We start from the raw sequence: 22,384 nt of genomic DNA on the forward strand, positions 1-22,384 counted from the left end.
CTCTGTCTTACGTTGTAGGTGTCCAAAGCAATTCTTGTAATTTTCTTTTATATTAGTCATCCGCTTATTCTCAAATCTCATCTACCATCCACTGCCCCCCATTTTTTTGTTGTCCTCTCCTGGTTTTGAAAGCCTTCCCAATCCTCTGGCTTCCGTCTAATCTTTTCTGCATTGTATGCATATTCTTTGTGTTTATGCTGCCTCCAACTTCCCTTGTCATCCATTGTTGCCTTGTCCTCCAGTTAGCATGCTGCTTCTTCCTCGGGATGAATTATTGCTGCGCCTCTTGAATTACTTCTGGAAACTTCTTCGATTGCTGTTCCTCCATCTTGCAATTACTTTGATGCAATTGTATTACCATTACATCTGATAGCAGATTTCCCCTCTCAAACTGCAGGGTTAATTCTATCATTTCCCTCGGGGGTTCTTTCATCTTCAGCTCCTTAATCAAGTTTGCCTTGTTATACTTGAATACATAATCTGCTGATAAAAATGTAATCACAAGGAATCCAGACCCATTCTAAAGGGGCACTGCCTCTTGATTTTAAGCCCACTTCCACAGTTTGTCGAAAAAAAAACGTCAACAGATTTTACCCAATGAATCTCATCCAGCTGCCCAAAAGCAGGCATTGTCTAAAACCAGAGATAATGGGAACTGCAGATGCTGGAGAATCCGAGATAACAAGGTGTGGAGCTGGATGAACACAGCAGGCCAAGCAGCATCTTAGGAGCACAAAAGCTGACGTTTCGGGCCTAGAGAAGCATCTAGGCCCGAAACGTCAGCTTTTGTGCTACTAAGATGCTGCTTGGCCTGCTGTGTTCATCCAGCTCCACACTTTGTTACCTCATTGTCTAAACCAGACATTTTCAGAATGTGCCGTGCACCGTAGTTTAATTGAGAAAATTCTCAGAAACCTACCTGGACCGTTTGGCTAAGTGCTGAACTGGCAAAATGTTGTCCACACTGCTTGCACACAAGCCCATTTCCATTTTACGAGTTCTCTTTGGCGGTGCCTGATCCAGCTTACTCCAAACTGCCCATGACCCTAGATAATGAAATGTGAGGCTGGATGAACGCAGCAGGCTCAGCAGCATCTCAGGAGCACAAAAGCTGACGTTTCGGGCCTAGACCCTTCATCAGAGCTAGGTCCGAAACGTCAGCTTTTGTGCTCCTGAGATGCTGCTGGGCCTGCTGTGTTCATCCAGCCTCACACTTCATTATCTTGGATTCTCCAGCATCTGCAGTTCCCATTATCACTAACTTCCCGATCCGAAATCTAGCAAGATCCCCAACCCAATGCAGCCACAGTTCTGAAGTACCCATTTTTCAGACACTGTAACTGTCCATCAAAAACCAGGCGCATTTCATCAGTTTCAGTTGCACCAAAAACATGTGCAATTGCTGTGTAATTTCCATATTCTTTAAAGACCATAGTGTGAATTGCTTTCCCGATTTCTTATTTGTGCATTCAAACTTCTGTGCTCCTTAGGTAAGTATTCCTGTATCTTTCTGGACATCAACATTTACAACGTTTGTATCTTTAAAATGATTCTTCTATTTTAATATCATACTGAAAGAGCTCAGGCTGCCTGTATCATACTTTATATGCCACTTTGTTGCCCATTAAACAATATATATATCTTTGCAGCCTTTTTATAATCTCCCCACAGTTGGCCATTCCACCAAACATTTGTTATCATCAGATAATTTAGACATGTTGCGCTCTGTCTCTTTCTCTCAGTTAATAATATAAATTGTGAATGGTTGACACTGTGACTCTGATATTTGCAGTTCTCCTGTAGTCACAACCTTACAATGTAAAACTTTATCCCCTACCCATGTTAACATATTACCACTGCTCCAGCAACCCTTGCTTTATCTACTAATGTTTTAAGTGGCATCTTTGTGAATGCCTTTCAGAAATACAATTTTATGCCCAATACCTTTTATCTACCCTACTGTCGACAAACTCTAATGATTTTGTTCATCACAATTTCGCAATTCTAAAACCATGTTGATATGGTCTCATCAAACTATAATTTTCTGGCTCTTGACGTCAGGCTAATTGGTCTCTAATTCTCTATTGTGTCTCCCTCTTTTCATGCAAATTAAAGAAGTGGTCACAAAATATTTGTTCAGATCTTCTCCATTTCCAACAATATTCCCTCCTGTTTCTCCCTTGAAGGAGTAACATTTGCTCTAATTACTCTTCTTTCAAATACATATCAAAGCTCTTCTGTTGTGTTTTGTATTCCTGGCTTTTTTACCCTATCTATCCTTTTTTATCTACTTTATGGTGACCTTTAATTTCGTTGACATTCCTAACCCTCAGGATTGCTCCTACTCTTTGCAACATGGTCTCCTTTTAAACCAATATGGTCCATCTTTAGTAAATCACAGATAGATCTTTCTTGCTGAGGTTCATTGTTTTAGTGGAATATGTGTTCTTGGATATCTTGAATTGTTTTTAAATGTTACCCATTGTTGATTTATCACCATACCTTTCAGTCTGCTTAAGCGACTTTTGATAGATGTTCTGTGAGGCATGTATGATTTTCTTTTATTTTGCAATATAAATCATAGAATCCCTGAAGTGTGGAAACAGGTCCTTCAGCCCAACAAGGCCACATCATCCCTCCAGAGACTATCTCATGCAGACCATCCCCCTGCCATTTCTCTATGACTAACTCACCTAATCCACACATCCCTGTGACACTAACGGCAATTTAGCATGGCCAATCCACCCTAACCTGTACGTCTGTGGACAGTGGGAGGAAACCAGAGCACCCGGAGGAAACCCACGCAGGCACGGGGAGAATGTGCAAACTCCACACAGACGATTGCCCCAGGCTGGAGTTCGAACCAAGTTCCCTCGCACTGTGACACAGCAGTGCTGACCACTGAGCTACCGTGCTGTCTTTTTGAGGAGCTTTTGAACTACTCCCACTAATATTTTTAGACTGAGATAATGGGAACTGCAGATGCTGGAGAATCCGCCATAACAAAGTGTGGAGCTGGATGAACACAGCAGACCAGGCAGCATCTTGTTTTTCCTAATCTCTAGCCATGCTGATTCCACATCGTGATCTTCTCACAAGATCTTTTCTCACTGCAGTTGCAGAGTCAGACCTTTCAGACCAGCCAATATATACTGAACATAATCCCAAACTAAACGAGTCCCATCTGCCTGCTCCTGGCCCATTTCCCTCCAAATATTTTCTATTCATGCACCTATCTAAGTGTCTTTTAAACATTGTAACTGCACCCACATCCACCACTTCCTCTTCGTGAACCACCCTATGTGTAAAAAAAATTTAAACCTTGTGTTATTTAAATCTCTCTCCTCTCACCTTAAAAAGCCCCATATTGGGGCTAGCCCTATCTAAGCCCTTCATGATTTTATAAACCTCTATAAGGTCACCACTCAACCTCCCACACCCCAGTGTGAAAACTCTCAGCCTATCCAGCTTTTCTTTATAGCTCAAATCTTCCATACCAGGCAACATCCCGGTAAATCTTAACTGAATCCTCTCTAGTTTAGCAATATCCTTCCTGTCCTTAGCTCGTCCTTCAGAGAGCTACTCAGTCTCCTCTGCCATTTTTGTTCAGCTGTGATTTGGATTTAGGCTGCTTGAGATGAAATGCTTCACCCACTTGGGCTTGTTCTCATGGATGTTCTTACTCGAATTAATGTACTTCATTCATACTAGTTAGAGTTATTCATATTCTCATTAATGTCATGCCCACATTCAAATTATCAAGGCTCTGAGTAGTCCGCAGATGTTTTGCTGTAGAAAATGGCTATTGTGACAAGGCATTTTATCCAGCTGTGATTACTTTGGGACAGAATATTGATATGCATGCATCTTCCTTTGTTCCCTCATATTGTGAAATGATGAGATGCATCCTAGTCAGCTAGTCAGACCAAGTATCTGCAGGGAAGGAGAAATACAAACCAAAAATATTGTAGACATCATCCTTGTCATAAAGTTCGATTAGAGACTCCTAATTAATCTCAGTGAGAGATTGCATGTTAGATGTGATTTTAGCCAGTGCAGTTAGTGTTTAATTAGGTTTTCAGTGAGTGCACTTAGCTCTGAGTCAAAACGTCATGGGCTAACATCCCAATCCGGAGATTTGACAAAACATTGAAGCTGTGAAGTGTACTGAGATTGATACTCTACCAGAGCATCAACACTGAGTGAAATTACACTGCAACAGGGCCATTCATGAGGGAGTGCTGCCCTGTTACAGAATCAGTACTAAAGGAGTTCTGTGATGACACAGTGTAGAGCTGGATGAACACAGCAGGCCAAGCAGTGTCAGAGGAGCAGGCAAGCTGATATTTCAGGTCAAGACCCTTTTCTGAACAAGGGTCTCGAGCCTTCTGAAGAAGCAGCTTTCCTGCTCCTCTGATGCTGCTTAGCCTGCTGTGTTCATCCGGTTCTGCACCTTGTTAACTCAGATACTTCAGCATGGGCAGTTCCTACTAGCTCTGAAGGAGTAGCATACTAACATGGGTTGAGTAGTGAGGGAGTGCTGCTGTGTGGGAGAGTCAGTCCTGAAGAACTGCAGCACTGCCAGAGGAACTGTGCTAAGGTCAGAGGTGCCATCTTTCCGATGAGACATTAAATAGCTGTCTACTTCTTCTGGGGGATATAAAAGATCCAGGAGCACAGTTTTGGGGGTTATACCCAGTGTCTTATCTCGTGCTTATCCCTCAGGAAACAGTTAGATTACATGACTATTAGCACTTTGCTGAGAGCTTGCCATGCAAAACTTGCCTGCTGCATTTCCTGTACTGCAACAAAACATGACACTTCAAAGAGACCTTTATTTCAGGACGACCCAGGATTGCAAAAGGTGCTATGTAAATGAAAGTCTTTTTCTTCTACTGGGAATTTTAATAACTGGTCAATGCTCATTTATAAGGCTGATGTGGATCTGACTGTGCTCCAGCTCTGCAGGCAGGGAGGGAATGGGTGACCACCAGACAGAGCAAGAGAGATAAGCAAGTAATGCAGGAATCTCCTGTGGCCATTCTCCTGAAAAACAGATACACCGTTTTGGACCCTGTTGAGGGGAATGACCTCTCAGGGGAAAGCAGCAGCAGCTAAACTCATTGCACCATGGTTTGCTCTGCTGGCAACGGGCAGGGGTAAAAATTGTGCCAGGGCAATAGTTTATAGGGGACCCAATCGAAGGGAGAATAGAAGATGGCCGCAAATGATAATCCAGGATGTTGTGTTGCCTCCTTGATGCTAGGGTCAAGGATGTCTCAGAGCAGGTACAGGGCATTCTGAAGGGGGAGGGAGAATAGCCAATGGTTGTGGTACACATCGGTACAAACGACATAGTTGCAAAAAGGGGTGAGCTCCCTACAGGGACCTAGGTAAAAAGTTACAAAATTGGACTTCACAGATAGTGATCACAGGATCACTACCGGTGCCACATGCCAGCCAGAGTAGAAATGACAGGCTATGCCAGATGAATACATGGCTGAAGAGATGGTGTTGGTGGAGGGTTTCAGATTCCTGGGGCATTGCGACTGCCTTTGGGGAAGGTGGGAGCTGTACAACCTGGGCAGGACTGGGACTGATTTCCTAGGGGGAATGTTTGCTCGTGCGGTTGGGGAGGTTTTAAACTAATACATCAGGGGGATGGGAACCTATGTAAGGAGTCAGAAAAGGAGGGAGCAAGGACAAAAACAAAAGGTAGAAAAGGAAATAAGAAAACTGATAGGCAGGGAAACCAAGAACAAGATTCAGATAGGGCTATTGAAAAAAATAAAAACAAGACAAACAATGCTAAACAGTGCCACGGAGCGCAGTGGAGGCCAGGACGTTAAATGTCTTCAAGGCAGAGATTGATACATTCTTGATCTCACAAGGAATTAAGGGCTACGGGGAGAGTGTGGGTAAGTGAAGTTGAAGTGCGTGGAGCATTTGCAATAAGTTAGATGAACTAATCACGCAGATAGATGTAAAGAGGTACGATATAATTGGGATTATGGAGACATGGCTGCAGGGAAACCAGGAGCTGGGGTATTCAGTATTTAGGAAGGACAGCAAAAAGGAAAAGATGGTAGATTGGCATTGCTGGTTAAAGAAGAAATTAACACAGTAGTGAGAAAGGGCATTAGCTATGACAATGCGGAGTCTATATGGGTTGAGTTGAGAAATCCAAGGGGCAAAAGATATTTGTGGGCATATAGATGCTCAAACAGCAGTAATGATGTTGGGAATGGTATTAAACAGGAATTTAGAGATGCATGCAACAAGGGAATATCGGTGATCATGGATGATTTTGATCTGCACATAGACTGGGCAAATCAAATTAGCCACAATGCCGTAGAGGAGGAATTCTTGGAGCGTACACAGAATAGTTTTCTTGACCAATATGCGGAAGTACCAATTAGAGAACAGGTCATTTTAGACTAGGTGCAGTGTCATGAGAAGAGGATCATGGCCAATCTAGCTGTGCAAGACTCCTTGGGAAGAGCAATCATAACATGTTAGAACTTTTTTTATCAAGGTGGAGAGAGAGGTAATTGATTCAGAGACTGGGGTGCTGAATCTTAAAAAAGGAAACTATGAATTTACAAGGTAATAAAATGTGAGGCTGGATGAACACAGCAGGCCCAGCAGCATCTCAGGAGCACATTTACAAGGAATGAGTTGACCTTGATAGACCGAGGAGAGATGACAGTGGATTGGCAAACATTCAAGGAATGCATGGGAAACTGCAACAACACTTTATTACTGCCTGTCACAAAAACAAAATGGATAAGAGGGCCAATCCATGGCTTACAAAGGAAATTGGCAATAGTATCCGATTCAAGAAAGAAACATACAGATTGGCCAAGAATAATAATATGTCTGAGGATTGGAAGCAGTTTAGAATTCAGCAAAGAAGGACCCAGGGATTGATTAAGAAGGCAAAAATGCATTACAAAAATAAGCTTGCAGGGAACATAAAGATTGACATTAAGAGTTTCTATAGGTAAAGACAAATGTAGGGCCCTACAAACAGAAACAAGGGAATGTATAATAGGGGACAAGGAAATGGCTGAGCAACTGAATACATACTTTGGTTCTATTTTCACAAAAGACGGCACAAATCAGATACCAGAAATGTTGGAGAATGTAAGATTTAGTGAGAGGTAAGAATTGAGGGGGATCATTTTAGTAGAGAAGTGCTGCTGGGAAAATTGATGGGATTGAAGGCAGATATATCCCCAGTGCTTGATAATCTACATCCCAGAGTACTTAAGGAAATAGCTCTCAAAATAATAGATGTAAAGGTGGTTATCTTCCAGGATTCTATAGACTCTGGAACAGTCCCTGCAGATTGGAGCGTAGCTAATGTCGCTCCAATATTTAAAAAGGGAAGCAGAGAGAAAACGGAATTATAGACCGGTGAGCCTAATATCGGTAGTGGGGATAATTCTCGAAACCGTTATCAAGGACTTTATAGTGGAGCATTTAGCAGGATCAGACAGAGTAAGCATGAATTTATGAAGGGGAAATCATGTTTGATAAAGCTGTTGAAATTCTATGCAGATTTAAGATTGACAAGTCGCCAGGCCCGGATCAGATTTGTCCTCGGTTGCTTTGGGAAGCGAGAAATGCAATTGCTTCACCACTTGTGAAGATCTTTGCATCCTCGCTCTCCACTGGAGTCGTACCTGAGGACTGGAGAGAGGCAAATGTAATTCCTCTCTTCAAGAAAGGAAATAGGGAAATCCCCGGCAATTATAGACCGGTAAGTCTCACGTCGGTCGTTTGCAAGGTGTTAGAAAGGATTCTGAGGGATAAGATTTATGACCATCTGGAAGAGCATGGCTTGATCAAATACAGTCAACACGGCTTTGTGAGGGGTAGGTCATGCCTTACAAACCTTATCGAGTTTTTTGAGGATGTGACTAGAAAAGTTGATGAGGGTCGAGCTGTGGATGTGGTGTATATGGACTTCAGTAAGGCATTTGATAAGGTTCCCCATGGTAGGCTCATTCAGAAGGTCAGGAGGAATGGGATACAGGGGAACTTAGCTGCTTGGATACAGAATTGGCTGGCCAACAGAAGACAGCGAGTGGTAGTAGAAGGAAAATATTCTGCCTGGAAGTCAGTGGTGAGTGGAGTTCCACAGGGCTCTGTCCTTGGGCCTCTACTGTTTGTAATTTTTATTAATGACTTGGACGAGGGAATTGAAGGATGGGTCAGCAGGTTTGCAGACGACACAAAGGTCGGAGGTGTCGTTGACAGTGTAGAGGGCTGTTGTAGGCTGCAGCGGGACATTGACAGGATGCAGAGATGGGCTGAGAGGTGGCAGATGGAGTTCAACCTGGATAAATGCGAGGTGATGCATTTTGGAAGGTTGAATTTGAAAGCTGAGTGCAGGATTAAGGATAGGATTCTTGGCAGCGTGGAGGAACAGAGGGATCTTGGTGTGCAGATACATAGATCCCTTAAAATGGCCACCCAAGTGGACAGGGTTGTTAAGAAAGCATATGGTGTTTTGGCTTTCATTAACAGGGGGATTGAGTTTAAGAGTCGTGAGATCTTGTTGCAGCTCTGTAAAACTTTGGTTAGACCGCACTTGGAATACTGCGTCCAGTTCTGGTCGCCCTATTATAGGAAAGATGTGGATGCTTTGGAGAGGGTTCAGAGGAGGTTTACCAGGATGCTGCCTGGACTGGAGGGCTTATCTTATGAAGAGAGGTTGACTGAGCTCGGTCTCTTTTCATTGGAGAAAAGGAGGAGGAGAGGGGACCTAATTGAGGTATACAAGATAATGAGAGGCATAGATAGAGTTGATAGCCAGAGACTATTTCCCAGGGCAGAAATGGCTAGCACGAGGGGTCATAGTTTTAAGCTGGTTGGTGGAAAGTATAGAGGGGATGTCAGAGGCAGGTTCTTTACGCAGAGAGTTGTGAGAGCATGGAATGCGTTGCCAGCAGCAGTTGTGGAAGCAAGGTCATTGGGGTCATTTAAGAGACTGCTGGACATGTATATGGTCACAGAAATTTGAGGGTGCATACATGAGGATCAATGGTCGGCACAACATTGTGGGCTGAAGGGCCTGTTCTGTGCTGTACTCTTCTATGTTCTATATTCTATGTAAAGTTGACAACAGGGAGCCAGTCAATGTAGTATATTTGGACTTTCAGAAAGTGTTTGACAAAGTCTCACACAAGAGACTAATGTGCGAGATTAAAGCACATGGGATTGGGGAAAGTGTATTGAGATGGAGAGAAAACTGATTGACCAAGAGGAAACAAAGAGTAGGAAATAATGGGTCCTTTTCAAATTGGCAATCAGTAACTAGTGGGGTGCCATAGGGATTGGTATGAGCTCACCAGATATTGACAATATATATTAATGATTTGGATGAGGGAACAAACTGTAACATTGCCAAGTTAGCAGATGATACCAAGTTGGGTGGGAGGGTGAACAGTGACGAGGATGCAGAGATCCTTCAGCATGATCTTGATAGCTTGGGTAAGTGGGCAAATCATTTGGATAAATTTGAGGTTATTCACTTTGGAAGCAAGAAGAAAGATTACTACCTGAATGGCTGTAAATTGGGAGAGGGGACTCTGCAATGGGACCTGGGTGTCCATGTGCACCAGTCACTAAAAGTAAACATGCAGGTGCAGCAGGCGGTAAAGAAGGCAAATGGTATGTTGGCCTTCATTGTGAGAGGTTTTGAGTACAGGAGCAGGGATGTGTTGTTGCAGTTATACAGGGCCTTGGTTACACCACACCTGGAATATTGCGTGCGGTTTTGGTCCCCTTTTCCAAAGAAAGATGCCCTTGCTCTCTAGGGAGTGCAACAAACGTTTACCAAGCTGAGTCCGGGGATGGCAGGTCTGATGTATGAGGAGAGATTGAATAGATTAGAATTGTTTTTGTTGGAGTTTGGACGAATGAGAGTGGTCTTGTAAAGACTTAGAAAATTCTGACAGAACTGCACGGGGAGATCAGGGAGGATGTTCCCAATGGTGGGTATGTCCAAAACCAGGGGTCACAGTATGAGGATTCAAAGTAGATCATTTAGGGCGGAGATGAGGAGACATTTCTTCACCCAAAGCATTATGAGCCTGTGGAATTCATTACCACAGGAAGTAGTTGATGCCAGAACATTGAATGCATTCAAGAGGTGGCTAGATATAGCACTTGGGACAAATGGGATCAAAGGTTATGGCGGGAAAGCAGGATTAGGCTGTTGAATTGGACAATCAGCCATGATCATGATGAATGTTGGACCACTCTTGAAGGGCCAAATGGCCTCCTCATGCTCCTATCTTCTACGTTTCCATGTTTCTGACATCTGTCACCAGTGTTTGTTCTTTGGATGAAAGTTGAAGCTTGACAAGGGAGAGCAGGAATCAAACATTATGCTTTTGAGTCTGACATCACTCACAGGGCAGAGAGAATCAGCACATCACAATGTGTTGGGGTGGAAAGACAATTTCCTTTGGGAATTGAAGAGATTCAGTCTCGCTGAATGAAGAACAATTTTTCTCCTTTTGCTCTAAGTACTTGTGCTGCCATCTTCACTGTACAATGAGTTGAATGCACTTCAAAGGGAACTTGGAATTTCACTTCTAACATTTCAGGCATGTACCGGTGATGATGGGGATTAGTCTGCTTTGGAAATTTATTGATTCCTTTCTGAATGGTGCACACTGCCTGCAATGTGCTTTGCACATAAGTGAGACCTTCTGTGTAGGAATTGGCAATAGCTATTCCCAGCAGACGTGTCAGCACACACACACACGCAGTGCAAACCTTTTAACATTTTATTTAGATAAGAGCAGAAAAGACCATTTGGCCCATCCTTTCCTTGCTGGCTCGCCTGAAAGCGTGGTCAAAATTGTCTCACTCTCTTTACATTATCCATATGGACCTTTTAAGTGCAGAGCCTTTTGAAAGCTACAATTGCATTACTTTCCACAAATCTTTTGAATAACTTGCGCAACAATGAATCACTTGTCCATATAAAAAATCCCCCTCTCTTCAACTTGTTTGCCAGTTATCTTAAAGCTGTGTCCACTGGTTACTGAGCCTCATGTCACTTTCTCAAAATCACAGCGGTCATGACACTTCAAAAGTATCAACTTAGCTATGAAGCGCTTTAAGAATTTCTAAGCATTTGAAAGGCACTGCATAAATTCACTATGTATTGGTAATTTATGCTTTTCGCTTATTAACGATAGAGCGCATGGATTTGCGTGGAGGAGGTCGTGCCTCACTGACTTGATTGAGATTTTGGAGGAGGTGATGAAGATGATTGATGAGGGAAAAGGGGTTGATGTTGCCCACACCGACTTCAGTAAAGCCTTTGACAAAGCCCGTCATGGCAGAATGCCACAAAAGATGAAGTCACATGATAGCAGGAGCGAGCTGACAAAATAGATACAGAACTGGCTTAGCCATAAAAGACAGAGAGTAGCAGTGGAAGGATGCTTTTCAGAATGGAGGGTTGTGACCAGTGGTGTTCCACAGGGATCTGGGACCTCTGCTGTTGGTGGTATACATAAATGATTTGGAAGAATATGTAGCTAGTTTAATTTGTAAGTTTGCAGGCGATAAAATGATTGGTGGAGTTGAGGGTAGTCTGGAGGAATTGTCAGTTGATACAGAAGGATCTAGATTGGTTGGAGGCATGGGCAGAAAAATGGCAGAGGGAGTTTAATCTGAACAAATGTGAGATGATGCATTTTGGAAGGTCAAGTACAGGTGGAAATTATACAGTGAAGGGCAGAATCCTTAGGAGTATTGACATGCAGAGGGATCTGGATGTGCAGATACACAGAACACTGAAAGTGGCAGTGCAGATAGATAAGGTGGTAAAAAAGGCCTATGGCATGTTTGCCTTTATTGGAAAGGGCATTGAGTACAGGGATAGACAATTTATGCTGCAGCTTTATAGAACTTTAGTTCGGCCACACTTAGAATATAGGGTGCAGTTCCGGTCACCACACTACCAAAAGGATAAGGAAGCTTTGGAGGTGGTACAGAAAAAGTTTACCAGGGTGTTGCCAGGTATGGAAGATTTTAGCTATGAGGAATTGTAGCTTTCAAAAGGCTATGCACTTAAAAGAGACATATGGATAATGTAAAGAGAGCGAGACAATTTGAATCACACTGGAACACAGGAGGTTGAGGGATGACCGGGTAGAAGTCTATAAGATTGTGAACGGCACGGATAGAGTGGAAAGTATGAATCTCTTTTCCAGGGTGGAAGTGTCAATTACTAGGGGACATAGGTTCAAGGTGTGGGACAAGTTTTTCGCACAAAGGATGGTGAGTGCTTGGAGTGTGTTGCCAGAGGGGATGGTGAAAGCAGACACAATAGCAGCGTTGAAGAAATACCTGGACAAATACATGAATAGGAAAGGAACAGAGGGATACAGATCCTGTCAGTGAATGCAGCTTTAGTATGGAACAGCAAAATGTGTTGCTGCAGATTTGGAGGGCCGAAGGGCCTGATCCTATTTTGCATTGTTCTTTGTTCTTTTATTGATCAACATGGAAGCACACCTCCTTTGGCATCCAGCATACAACTTGCTGACAAGCACCATTTGTCTGAATGTTATTTGTGTTTATTTTACAATGCACAATGAAAGCTATATCACAAATATGTGTTACGTAGTCTTAGGAGCTATATTTTAATTGGTCTTTCATGAGATGTGGGAGTTCTTTGATGTTCATTCCTAACTGCCTTTAAACTTGAGTGGCTTGCTGAGCTGTTTCAGAAGCTAGTCAAGAGTCCAGTACATTACTGTGGGGTTGGTAGTCACATGGGCAAGGATAGCAGATTTCCTTTCCTAAAGGCCAGTAGTGAACCAGAATTTTTTTCCTATTCATTTTGTGGAATGTGGGTGTCGCTGGCTGGCCAGCATTTATTGCCTATCCCTAGTTGCCCCTTGAGAAGATGGTGGTGAGCTGCGTTCTTAAACTGCTGCAGTCCTCCTGCTGTAGGTTGACCCACAATGCTGTTGGTGAAGGAATTCCAGGATTTTGACCCAACGACCCCGATGGAACAGTGATATATTTGCTAGTCAGGATAGTGAGTGGCTTGGAGGGGAACGTGGAGATTCTGGTGTTTCCATGTACCCGCTGCCCTTGTCCTTCTAGATGGAATTGGTCGTGGGTTTCGAAGGTGCTGTCTGAGGGTCAATGGTGAATTTCTGCAGTGCACCTTGTAGATAGCACACACTGCTACTGAGTGTCAGTGGGAGTGAACGCTTGTGGATGTGGTGCCAATCAGGCAGGCTGCTTTGCCCTGGATGGTGTCAAGCTTCTTGCGTGTTGTTGGGGCTGCACTCATCCAGGCAAGTGGGGGTATTCCATCACACTCCTGACTTGTGCTTTGTAGATGGTGGACAGGTTTTGAGGAGTCAGGAGGTGAGTTACTTGCCACAGTATTCCCAGCTTCAGGCCTGTGCTTGTAGCTACTGTGTTTATGTGGTGAGTCCAGTTGAGTCTCTGGTCAATAATAACGCCCAGGATTTTGATAGTGGGGGAGTTGGTGATGGTTACACTGTTGAGAGTCAAAGGACAGTGGTGAGAATATCTCTTATTGGTGATAGTCAGATCCTGGCATTTTTGTGGCGTGAAGGTCACTTGCCACTTATCAGCTCGAGGCTGGATATTTTTTAGATCTGGTTGTATGTGGGACACAGACTGCTTCAGTATCTGAGGAGTCGTCAATGGTGCTGAACATGCTGCAATCATTGGCGAACATCCCCACTTCTGACCTTATGATGAAGGGAAGGTCATTAATGAAGCAGCTGAAGATGGTTGAGCTGAGGACACTACCCTGGGGAACTCCTGCAGAGATGTCCTGGAGCTAAGGTGATTGACAATTCTGCTACTGTTGATGGCCCACAGCGCCTCATGGGTGCCCAGCCTTGAGATGATAGATCTGTGTGAAGCCTGTTGCATTTAGCATGGTGATAGTGCCACAAAACACGATGGACGTTATTCTCAATGTGAAGGCAGGATTTCATCTCCACAAGGACTGTGTGATGGTCACTCTTACTGATGCTGTCATGGACAGATGCAACTGCTGAGTAATGATGAGGTCGAGTATGTTTTTCCCTCCTGTTGGTTCCCTCACCACCAGTCTTGCAGCTATGGCCTTTACCAATGAAGCATCTTCCCATGCCCATTCTGTCCAGGCCATTCAGTATTCTGTAAATTTCAATTACATCCCTCCTCATCCTTCTAAACTCCAATGAGTATAGTCCCAGAGTCCTCAAATATTCCTCATACATTAAGCTTTCCATTCCTGGGACCACTCTTGTGAACCTTCTCTGAACCGAACTCCAGGGTCAGTACATCCTTGCTGAAATATGGGGCCCAAAACTGCACGTGATATTCCAAATGTGGCCTGACAAGAGCTTTATTAAGGAATACTGATTTATCAGCTGAGAGAGGATAGTATGTGGTATACAGCAGGAAGATTTCTTGTCCATGTTTAACCTGAAGCCATGAGACTTCATGGGGTCCAGAATCAAGGTTGAGGGCTCCCAGAGCAACACCCTCCCGACTGAATCCCACTGTACCGCCCCCTGTGCTGGGTCAGTCCTGCCGGTGGGACAAGACATATCCAGGAAGGGTGATGGTGGTGTCTGGGACGTTGTCTGTAAGGTCTGATTCTGTGAGTGTGACTATGTCAGGCTGTTGCTTGACTAGTCAGTGAGACAGCTCTCCCAGTTTTGGCACTAACCCCCAGATGTTAGTGAGGAGGACTTTGCAGCATTGGCAGGCTGTTTCTGCTGTTATCTTCTCCCATGCCCAGGTCAATGCCAGGTGATCCATATGGTTTCATTTCTTTGAGACTTTGTAGCGATTGGTATAACAGAATGGCTTGCTTGGCCATTTCAGAGGGCAGTTGGGTCTGGAGCCACACATAGGCCAGACCAGGTGAGAGTGGCAGATTTCCTTCCCTGAAGGACATTAGTGATGGACTTTTAATAACGTCACAAATGTTGTCATGGTCACCATTACTGAGAGTAAGTTTAGATTCTACCAGCTGCCATGAAAGGATGTGAACCTGCAGTCCCAGAACATTAACCTGAACCACTGGGTTACCAGTTTATTTACATTGCTATTAGGTCACCAACATCCATCCCTTGGTGAATGACTCATTCACTAAAACATCAGTTGTTTGCTGTGTGTAATTTGAATTTTGAGTGATATCTAATGACCTTATATTACACACCCTGCCTAATTTTCCTTGGAAACTTTCCAGGAATATGGGGTGGAAAGTTTTGATGGAAGTTTTTGATGAATTCAATGTTACCATGTTACACCACCCCCCTAAATTAAACATGACCCTTCACTGCTCCCCTTTCGAAAGGGCCTATTCATTTCCGGATGGTATTTACCATTTTTTCTTTGGCTCATGCCTGTGCCTGCTCAATGCATCTTGAGCCTGTTGGGCCCATAACTCCCAGCAAGGAGAGGTAAGAAGAGTAACTCCATGATCTTATGCCACCATTCAGTGAGATCATGCTTGAACTGTGTCCCATCCCCATCTGAGCTGCACTCTTATTTTTTAAATGTATTCATTCATGGGAGGTTGCTGGCCAGACCACCACTTAACTGCTCCTATCCAAAGGCCAGTTAGGAGCCAACCACATAGCTGTGGGTATGTAGTTAAATGAAGGACAAGCCAGGTAAGGAGGGCAGATTTGCTGTGCCCAGGACCATAAGAAGCTACAGAAAGTTGTGAACACAGCCTAACCCATCACGAAAGCCAACCTTCCATCCATTTACTCGATCTACACTTCCTGCTGCCTCAGGGAGGCAGCCAACATTAACCAAGACCACTCCCACACCAGTTATAATCTCTTCCAACTTTTTCCATCAGGCAGGAGATCCAAACACTTAAACACAGACCAACAGGTTCAAGAACTGCTTCTTTCTAGTTGTTATTAGACTTCTGAGTGGACCTCTAGGACATAGAACATAGAACAATACAGCGCAGAACAGGCCCTTCGGCCCTCGATGTTGCGCCGAATTTTAAAATTGATATTAACTTCACACTTTGTGCACCTTCTCTGCAGCCCTAACATTGCATTCCTCACTGTTCTATTACCCTAATGCACTTTGTATGGTCTGATCTAGGTATGTACGACAATAATAAATCAAAGATTGCCTTCTCTAAATGGCAATCAACAGTGTTTATATGCTTACCATTAAACCAGCTTTTTAACTATTTCCCTCAGTGAGGCTTCAACCTATACTCACAGAGCAATAGCCTTGGCTTAACTGATCCTGTGACAATACCAGTATGCCACCACCTCTCCTTATCAAATGATATAGTCCTAAATGTTTAACTTTGCTTCTCAATCTGTAGCTGTTGCCAGAACTACTGAGTATGTCCAAAGTTTCTTGATTTTATTTCTTTGTGTAGAATGGTTGAGAATACTATGGATGTCTTTAAGGGGACAAAAGAATGCAGGAAAAAGCAATGAAAGGATCTTGTAGATGGGGTGATTGAAGGGGGGCAGGAGCACAAACACAAGCATGAAGCATTTGGAATGAATGCCCATGTCCTGTGTTGTAAACGCTGCAAAATATTCCAGAAATTGCAGGCAATGGAAACAGCAAGTGCCAGAAGAGGAGGTTTATGCAGTAATGTCTTTGTGGCAATTAAGTATGAGTTCTTGGTTGGTGCTGGTGCCTTGGATTCTATTGCTCGAGCGCTTGAACTGACAGATTCAAGCTGTTGTTTACTACTGTTTAAAAATGTCTTATCAGAAGCGCCTGGAGGATAAGTCTGTGGATCAAGCTGACATGGAGCCCAGTGACTAACACGTCTGTCTTGTGTCTCTCCCTGTCATTGCTTAATGAGGTACATAAAAAAGCTGGCACAAACTGACACGCCTTTAATTGATGATGGTTAGATAAATACAGCCTCTGTAAACCACCCTGTGGCATGTCTTCAAGTGGCACAATCTCGCATTTTCTATTTCCAGATGAAGATATTTGCAAGTTGTATTGCATAGCTGAAGATTTTGACTTCTTCTTTGCCATGTCTAACAAAGTGAAAGATGGAACTCGCTGTGTAGAGAGCAAATTCGATGTGTGCATTGATGGCATTTGTGAGGTAAAATACATAACTCGTGCTTTCATAAATAGAGTGTTGTCTTCTATCTCCTCCTTTTTCTTTGATTTAAGCCCTCCTTTAACTGCACCATTTCAGTTTGTGAAACCACTCCAGTTGCTTTAACATCCAAAAGTAAATAGAGCAATCCCAGCTCATCTTTCTCTCCAACCTTCCTCCTACTTGTAACCCTGCTCAAGGTCAGCAGGTTCAGTCTCAGTAAATCCTGACCGTAGATTCCAGTCGAGTCATGGGATTTAAATTTAGAATGTCAAAATTTGAAGGGCTCAACTCCCTTGGGTTCCGGCTATCAACGGACACCCTCTGTCTGTTGGAGAAAAGAAAGCACATAAGTAACACATGGAGCAAAGCGTTGCTACCTCAGTGAACTCTGCCACACGCTTGTGGAATGTGAGATAACCTTAAATGCACAGATGGTGCTCATGTTGTATAGTGGTTGAGAAGACAAGCAGATTCAGAGTTTCATACATGCTTACAAAGCTACATGTCTCTCACCCTTTAATGTGCCTTTCCTCTTCTTGAGAAATATTGCCAGGAGCCAAGACATTGTTTGACTGACTGCAAATGCTGGCAAACATTGTGATGCAGGATGGGTGTTGAATGTAATGTGGGTAGGGCTCCCGTAATTGCTGCTAAGCACAGTCTAAGACCGTGATTAGCAGAGCTATACACAACAGAAAGCCCTGAGGTAGGAATCCCAACTGGTGCTAAGGTGATTGACTGAAGTGTAATTGGTGAAATATTCCCTCAGGCAGTGGGATGTGACCATGTTCTGGGCTCAAAGGCTGTTGTGGATGCTTGTGGAGTATGCAACGGAAATAATTCAACCTGCAAGTTCTTCAGAGGACAGTACCATCAACAGCACCGGGCAAATGGCAAGTATATCAGAAACAAAGCCTACTGGAGCACTACACCAGGCATTCATCTATCTGTTACTGTGATAGTTTTTACAGCACAGGGGAGGCCATTCAGCTCATTGTGTTTGTGCCATTTGCCATGGTGCAATCCAGTCCCAGGTGGCATGCTGGCTCAGTGGTTAGCACTGCTGCCTCAAAGCACCAGGCTTGATTCAAGTCTGTGTGGAGTTTGCACCTTCTCCCCGTGTCTTTGTAGGTTTCTTCTGGGTGCTTCGCTTTCCTCCCTCAGCCCAAAGTTGCGCAGGTTAGGTGGATCTACCATGGAAAATGTGAGGTTAATGGGATAGGAGAGGGGTGGTGGGTGAGGGTGGGATGCTCTTTGGGGAGCTAGGGCAGACTTGGGCAAAATGGCCTCTTTCGGCCCTGTGAACATTCTATGAATCAGCCTACTCCCTGGCTTAGTCCTCATAGATCAACAAATTTGTCTCCTTCAAGTGGCAATTGGAATTCCAATTTCAAACCATAGATTGGTTTTGCTTCCTCTGTCCTTATAGGAAGTGAGTTCTAAATCAATGCCACTCACTGTGTGGAAAAGTGTTTCCTTATAAACCGATGGGTCTCTTGCTTAAAATCTTCATCAGGTTCCCTTAATTTTTGTATGGTCCGCTAATGTCTACTTTATGTAAACTTGTCATAATCTTATATATCTGTAACAAATCTCCTCTCAAACTTTGATGCTCCAGGGAGAACAACCCTAGCCTTTCCAACTTAATCTTGTAACTGAGATTTCTTATTCCTGGAAACTGTCTAGTAACTCTCTTGTGCATCTTCTCAAGGACATTCATATCTTTCCCAAAATGCTCTGACCAGAACTGGGAACAATACTCTTGCTATGGGCTAGCCAGAGTTCTGTGTAGGTTTAGCACAACCTTTCTGCTGTTGTAGTCAATACTAATGTTCACGAAGCCTCAAACATGATATGCTTTGCTTAATATTCCGAGTGTGAGCTGCCACTTTCAAATATCGATGCATGTGAATTCCTAGGTCCTTTTAATCCTGAGAATATTTCTGATTCATGTCATGAAAGTGGAAAGGCCTCTTTCAGTGTTCAGAGATAATGGGAACTGCAGATGCTGGAGAGTCCCAGATAACAAAGTGTGGAGCTGGATGAACACAGCAGGCCAAGCAGCATCTCAGGAGCACAAAAGCTGACTTTTCGGTCCTAGACCTTTCATCAGAAAAGGGGGACGGGGAGAGGGTTCTGGAATAAATAGGGAGAGAGGGGGAGGTGGACCAAAGATGGATAGAGGAGAAGAGAGGTGGAGAGGAGAGTCTAGGTGGGGAGGTAGGGAGGGGGTAGGTCAATCCGGGGAGGACGGACAGGTCAAGGAGGCGGGATGAGGTTAGTAGGTCGGATATGGAGGTGGGGCTTGAGGTGGGACGAGGGGATAGGTGAGACGAAGAACAGGTTAGGGAGGCGGGGATGAGCTGGGCTGCTTTTGGAATGCAGTGGGGGGAGGGGAGATTTTGAAGCTTGTAAAATCCACATTGATACCATTGGGCTGCAGGGTTCCCAAGTGGAATATGAGTTGCTGTTCCTGCAACCTTCAGATGGCATCATTATGGCACTGCAGGAGACCCAGGATGAACATGTCATCTAAGGAATGGGAGGCGGACTTAAAATGGTTTGTGACTGGGTCGTGCAGTTGTTTATTGTGAACCGGGCGTAGGTGTTCTGCAAAGTGGTCCCCAAGCCTCCGCTTGGTTGCCCAATGTAGAGGAAGCCATTTGTGCCATTTGCCATGGTGCAATCCAATCCCAGGTGGCATGCTGGCTCAGTGGTACAGCGGATGCAGTATACCACATTGGCAGATGTGCAGGTGAACATCTGCTTGATGTGGAAAGTCATCTTGGGGCCTGGGATGGGGGTGAGGGAGGAGGTGTGGAGTCTCTGATGAAGAAGGGTCTAGGCCCGAAACGTCAGCTTTTGTGCTCCTGAGATGCTGCTTGGCCTGCTGTGTTCATCCAGCTTCACACTTTGTTATCTTGGATTCTCCAGCATCTACAGTTCCCATTATTTCTATTCCTCCTCCCTTTCAGCTTTGACTTGAGCATTGCCTTCAATATCTTTCATTCAGGGAATTTTTGTCTTCCGTAAACACTGGAGAAAAGAACTGATTCGTTATTCCAGCATTGTGTTTCAATATATATGTCATTCTTGATGTCCCTAACAGAATCCCCTTCACCTCTTAACACCTGCTTACTTTTTAATGTGTTGGTGGAAAATATTTGGGCCCCCTTTTCATTCCAGATTTACCAATTGTATTCAACTTCATTGTGAAATTTAAATCTCACCATGTGCGATTCAAGCCCATGATCCCAGATCATTGGCCCGATTCCCTAGGTTATCAACCTGTGACTGACCACTGCCTCTCTGTTAGCTGTTAGCAAGGGGCTGTATGTAAGTTCAATCGAATTTTTCCTCATAACTTAACACTTTAATTCCTGGGATCATTCTCCGATCAGTCTGCATTCAGTTAAAAAGGTGCTGATTATGCATTCAGATCTCAGAGTTCCATGTTCTTAACATCTTCCAACCCTGACTTTGACAAGCTGAGCAGCATCAAAGATAAACACTACTCAATGTGCTTTTTATGACTTGATCTATGCTGCTTGGCATTTTGGAAGTCTCTGAGTTTCCAACTTACAGTATACAGACTTGAGATAAAATAAAACCATGGGGATCTGTGAAAATTTGAAATTATTTTAAGAGAATCAGAACAAACAATACACTTCTCAGAATCAAGAGTCTAATGGAATTGATAATCCTCAGTTCATTCTCAAACTGGGTCTTTGCTTTTAGCATTTAAGTGGCCTGATTGCCGTGAATGTCAATCTAACCCAAGATCATACAAACAGGGGAAAACCATTGAACATTTCTTCAGCGAGAGAGTCCCAGATTTTCACTACTCTTTTTGTGAAGACATTTTTTGTGATATCGTCCCCGAAAGGACTAAATCTCATAAGAGTGTTGGGGTCCCCTCATTCCACAATTGCCCAACAGCGGAATTAACTATATTGATCCTGTCCAGCAAGTCCTTTAATTACCTTAAGCACCTCAAATAGATCACTTCTATATTCAAGAAGTGCCAGCAAAATCTATACTGCTTGGTGACTCATATAGGCCTGAAACATTAGCTTTCCTGCTCCTCTGATGCTGCTTGGCTTGCTGTGTACATCCAGCTCTACACCTTGTTATCTCTTAACCCTTGTAGAGTTGGGATCATTGACTGAATCTTCACTGCAGTCCCTCCAAGGCTAATATATCCTTCCTGACTTTAATGTTATTTGTGGTGCAGTGGTAGTCCTCTGGACTAGGAGGCACAAGTTCAAGTCCCACCTATTTCAGTGGCACACCCTATCACATCTGAGCCACTTGACTAAAATACCTATCCTTCCTGAGTATGTCTGAACACGCTGTTCCAGATGGAACCTGACCAGATTGCTGTATAAATCGATCATTGCTTTATATTCCATTTGGCAAATGCTTTCTTTCTGTTCCTCATCGATTACTTCTTCTCTTTTTGTTTTTACAGAGTACTACCTTGTTGTCGCGGTACCAGCTGGGGCTCGGAGCATTCATGTGCAGGAGCTAGAGATCTCAACAAGCTATTTGGCGGTGCGCAGCCTGCAGGACAAATACCATCTAACAGGGGACTGGACAGTCGACTGGCCAGGGCAGTTCAACTTTGGGGGAGCTGTGTTCCGCTACCAGCGGTCGTTCAACACACCAGAGAGCCTGTACTCGGCAGGCCCGACTAATGAGACACTCGCCTTTGAAGTAAGCTCCCTTTTCTTCCCCCTCCCTGTTCACTCTCATCACTTGTGTCTGCCACAGAATTAGCCCTGACAGGTTGGCAGTGTGCTGGTGGGTTCAGTTGGATGGGTGACATCACCGTTCCCCCCCCCCCCCCCCCACCCCCATGTCATCGCTCTTAATTAGCGTCCAGTGCTGAATTCTGAGAAAGGCTCTTTGGCTATATAATTGTCCAAATGGTGAGCCCCTAATCATCTCGGAGATGTTGGAATAAAAAGGTGATGTCGGCACCACATACAATGTTTTCATCATTAGATGCTTTGAAAAGGAACTGTTGTGAGTTTTTCTTTTTTGCCTTCAAAATGAAAATTAAAATCCCAGACAGTGTGATGTAATGGCTGGGTCCTCATCTTGATGCTGTAGATGAAAGGGAGGTTTAATTGGATGCAATGAGTTACAAAATAGCCATGTGAGTGTTTGAAGCATTTTTAATTGGAAAAAGAAAATCTAATCAAATGCTTGGGATGGGGAATGAAAGAGCACTTTGATAGGATACTTTTA

At 43.9% G+C, this 22,384-nt stretch overlaps 1 protein-coding gene across 2 annotated transcripts in view; it reads left to right on the forward strand.

The window, feature by feature from the left end:
- Positions 1–22,384, forward strand: part of adamts18 (ADAM metallopeptidase with thrombospondin type 1 motif, 18) — a 290,884-nt gene that overhangs the window by 178,820 nt on the left and 89,680 nt on the right. Inside the window, exons 14-16 of one of the 2 annotated variants that reach the window (XM_048547165.2) lie at positions 17,001–17,131; positions 17,901–18,024; positions 21,603–21,847. In XM_048547165.2, the coding sequence (XP_048403122.1) occupies positions 17,001–17,131; positions 17,901–18,024; positions 21,603–21,847 (500 nt within the window). The remainder of the gene's footprint in view (positions 1–17,000; positions 17,132–17,900; positions 18,025–21,602; positions 21,848–22,384) is intronic. The other variant, XM_048547166.2, reaches the window with a different exon arrangement.

Source organism: Stegostoma tigrinum, chromosome 16 (assembly GCF_030684315.1).
Source record: "Stegostoma tigrinum isolate sSteTig4 chromosome 16, sSteTig4.hap1, whole genome shotgun sequence".
NCBI classification, from domain to species: Eukaryota; Metazoa; Chordata; class Chondrichthyes; order Orectolobiformes; family Stegostomatidae; genus Stegostoma; species Stegostoma tigrinum.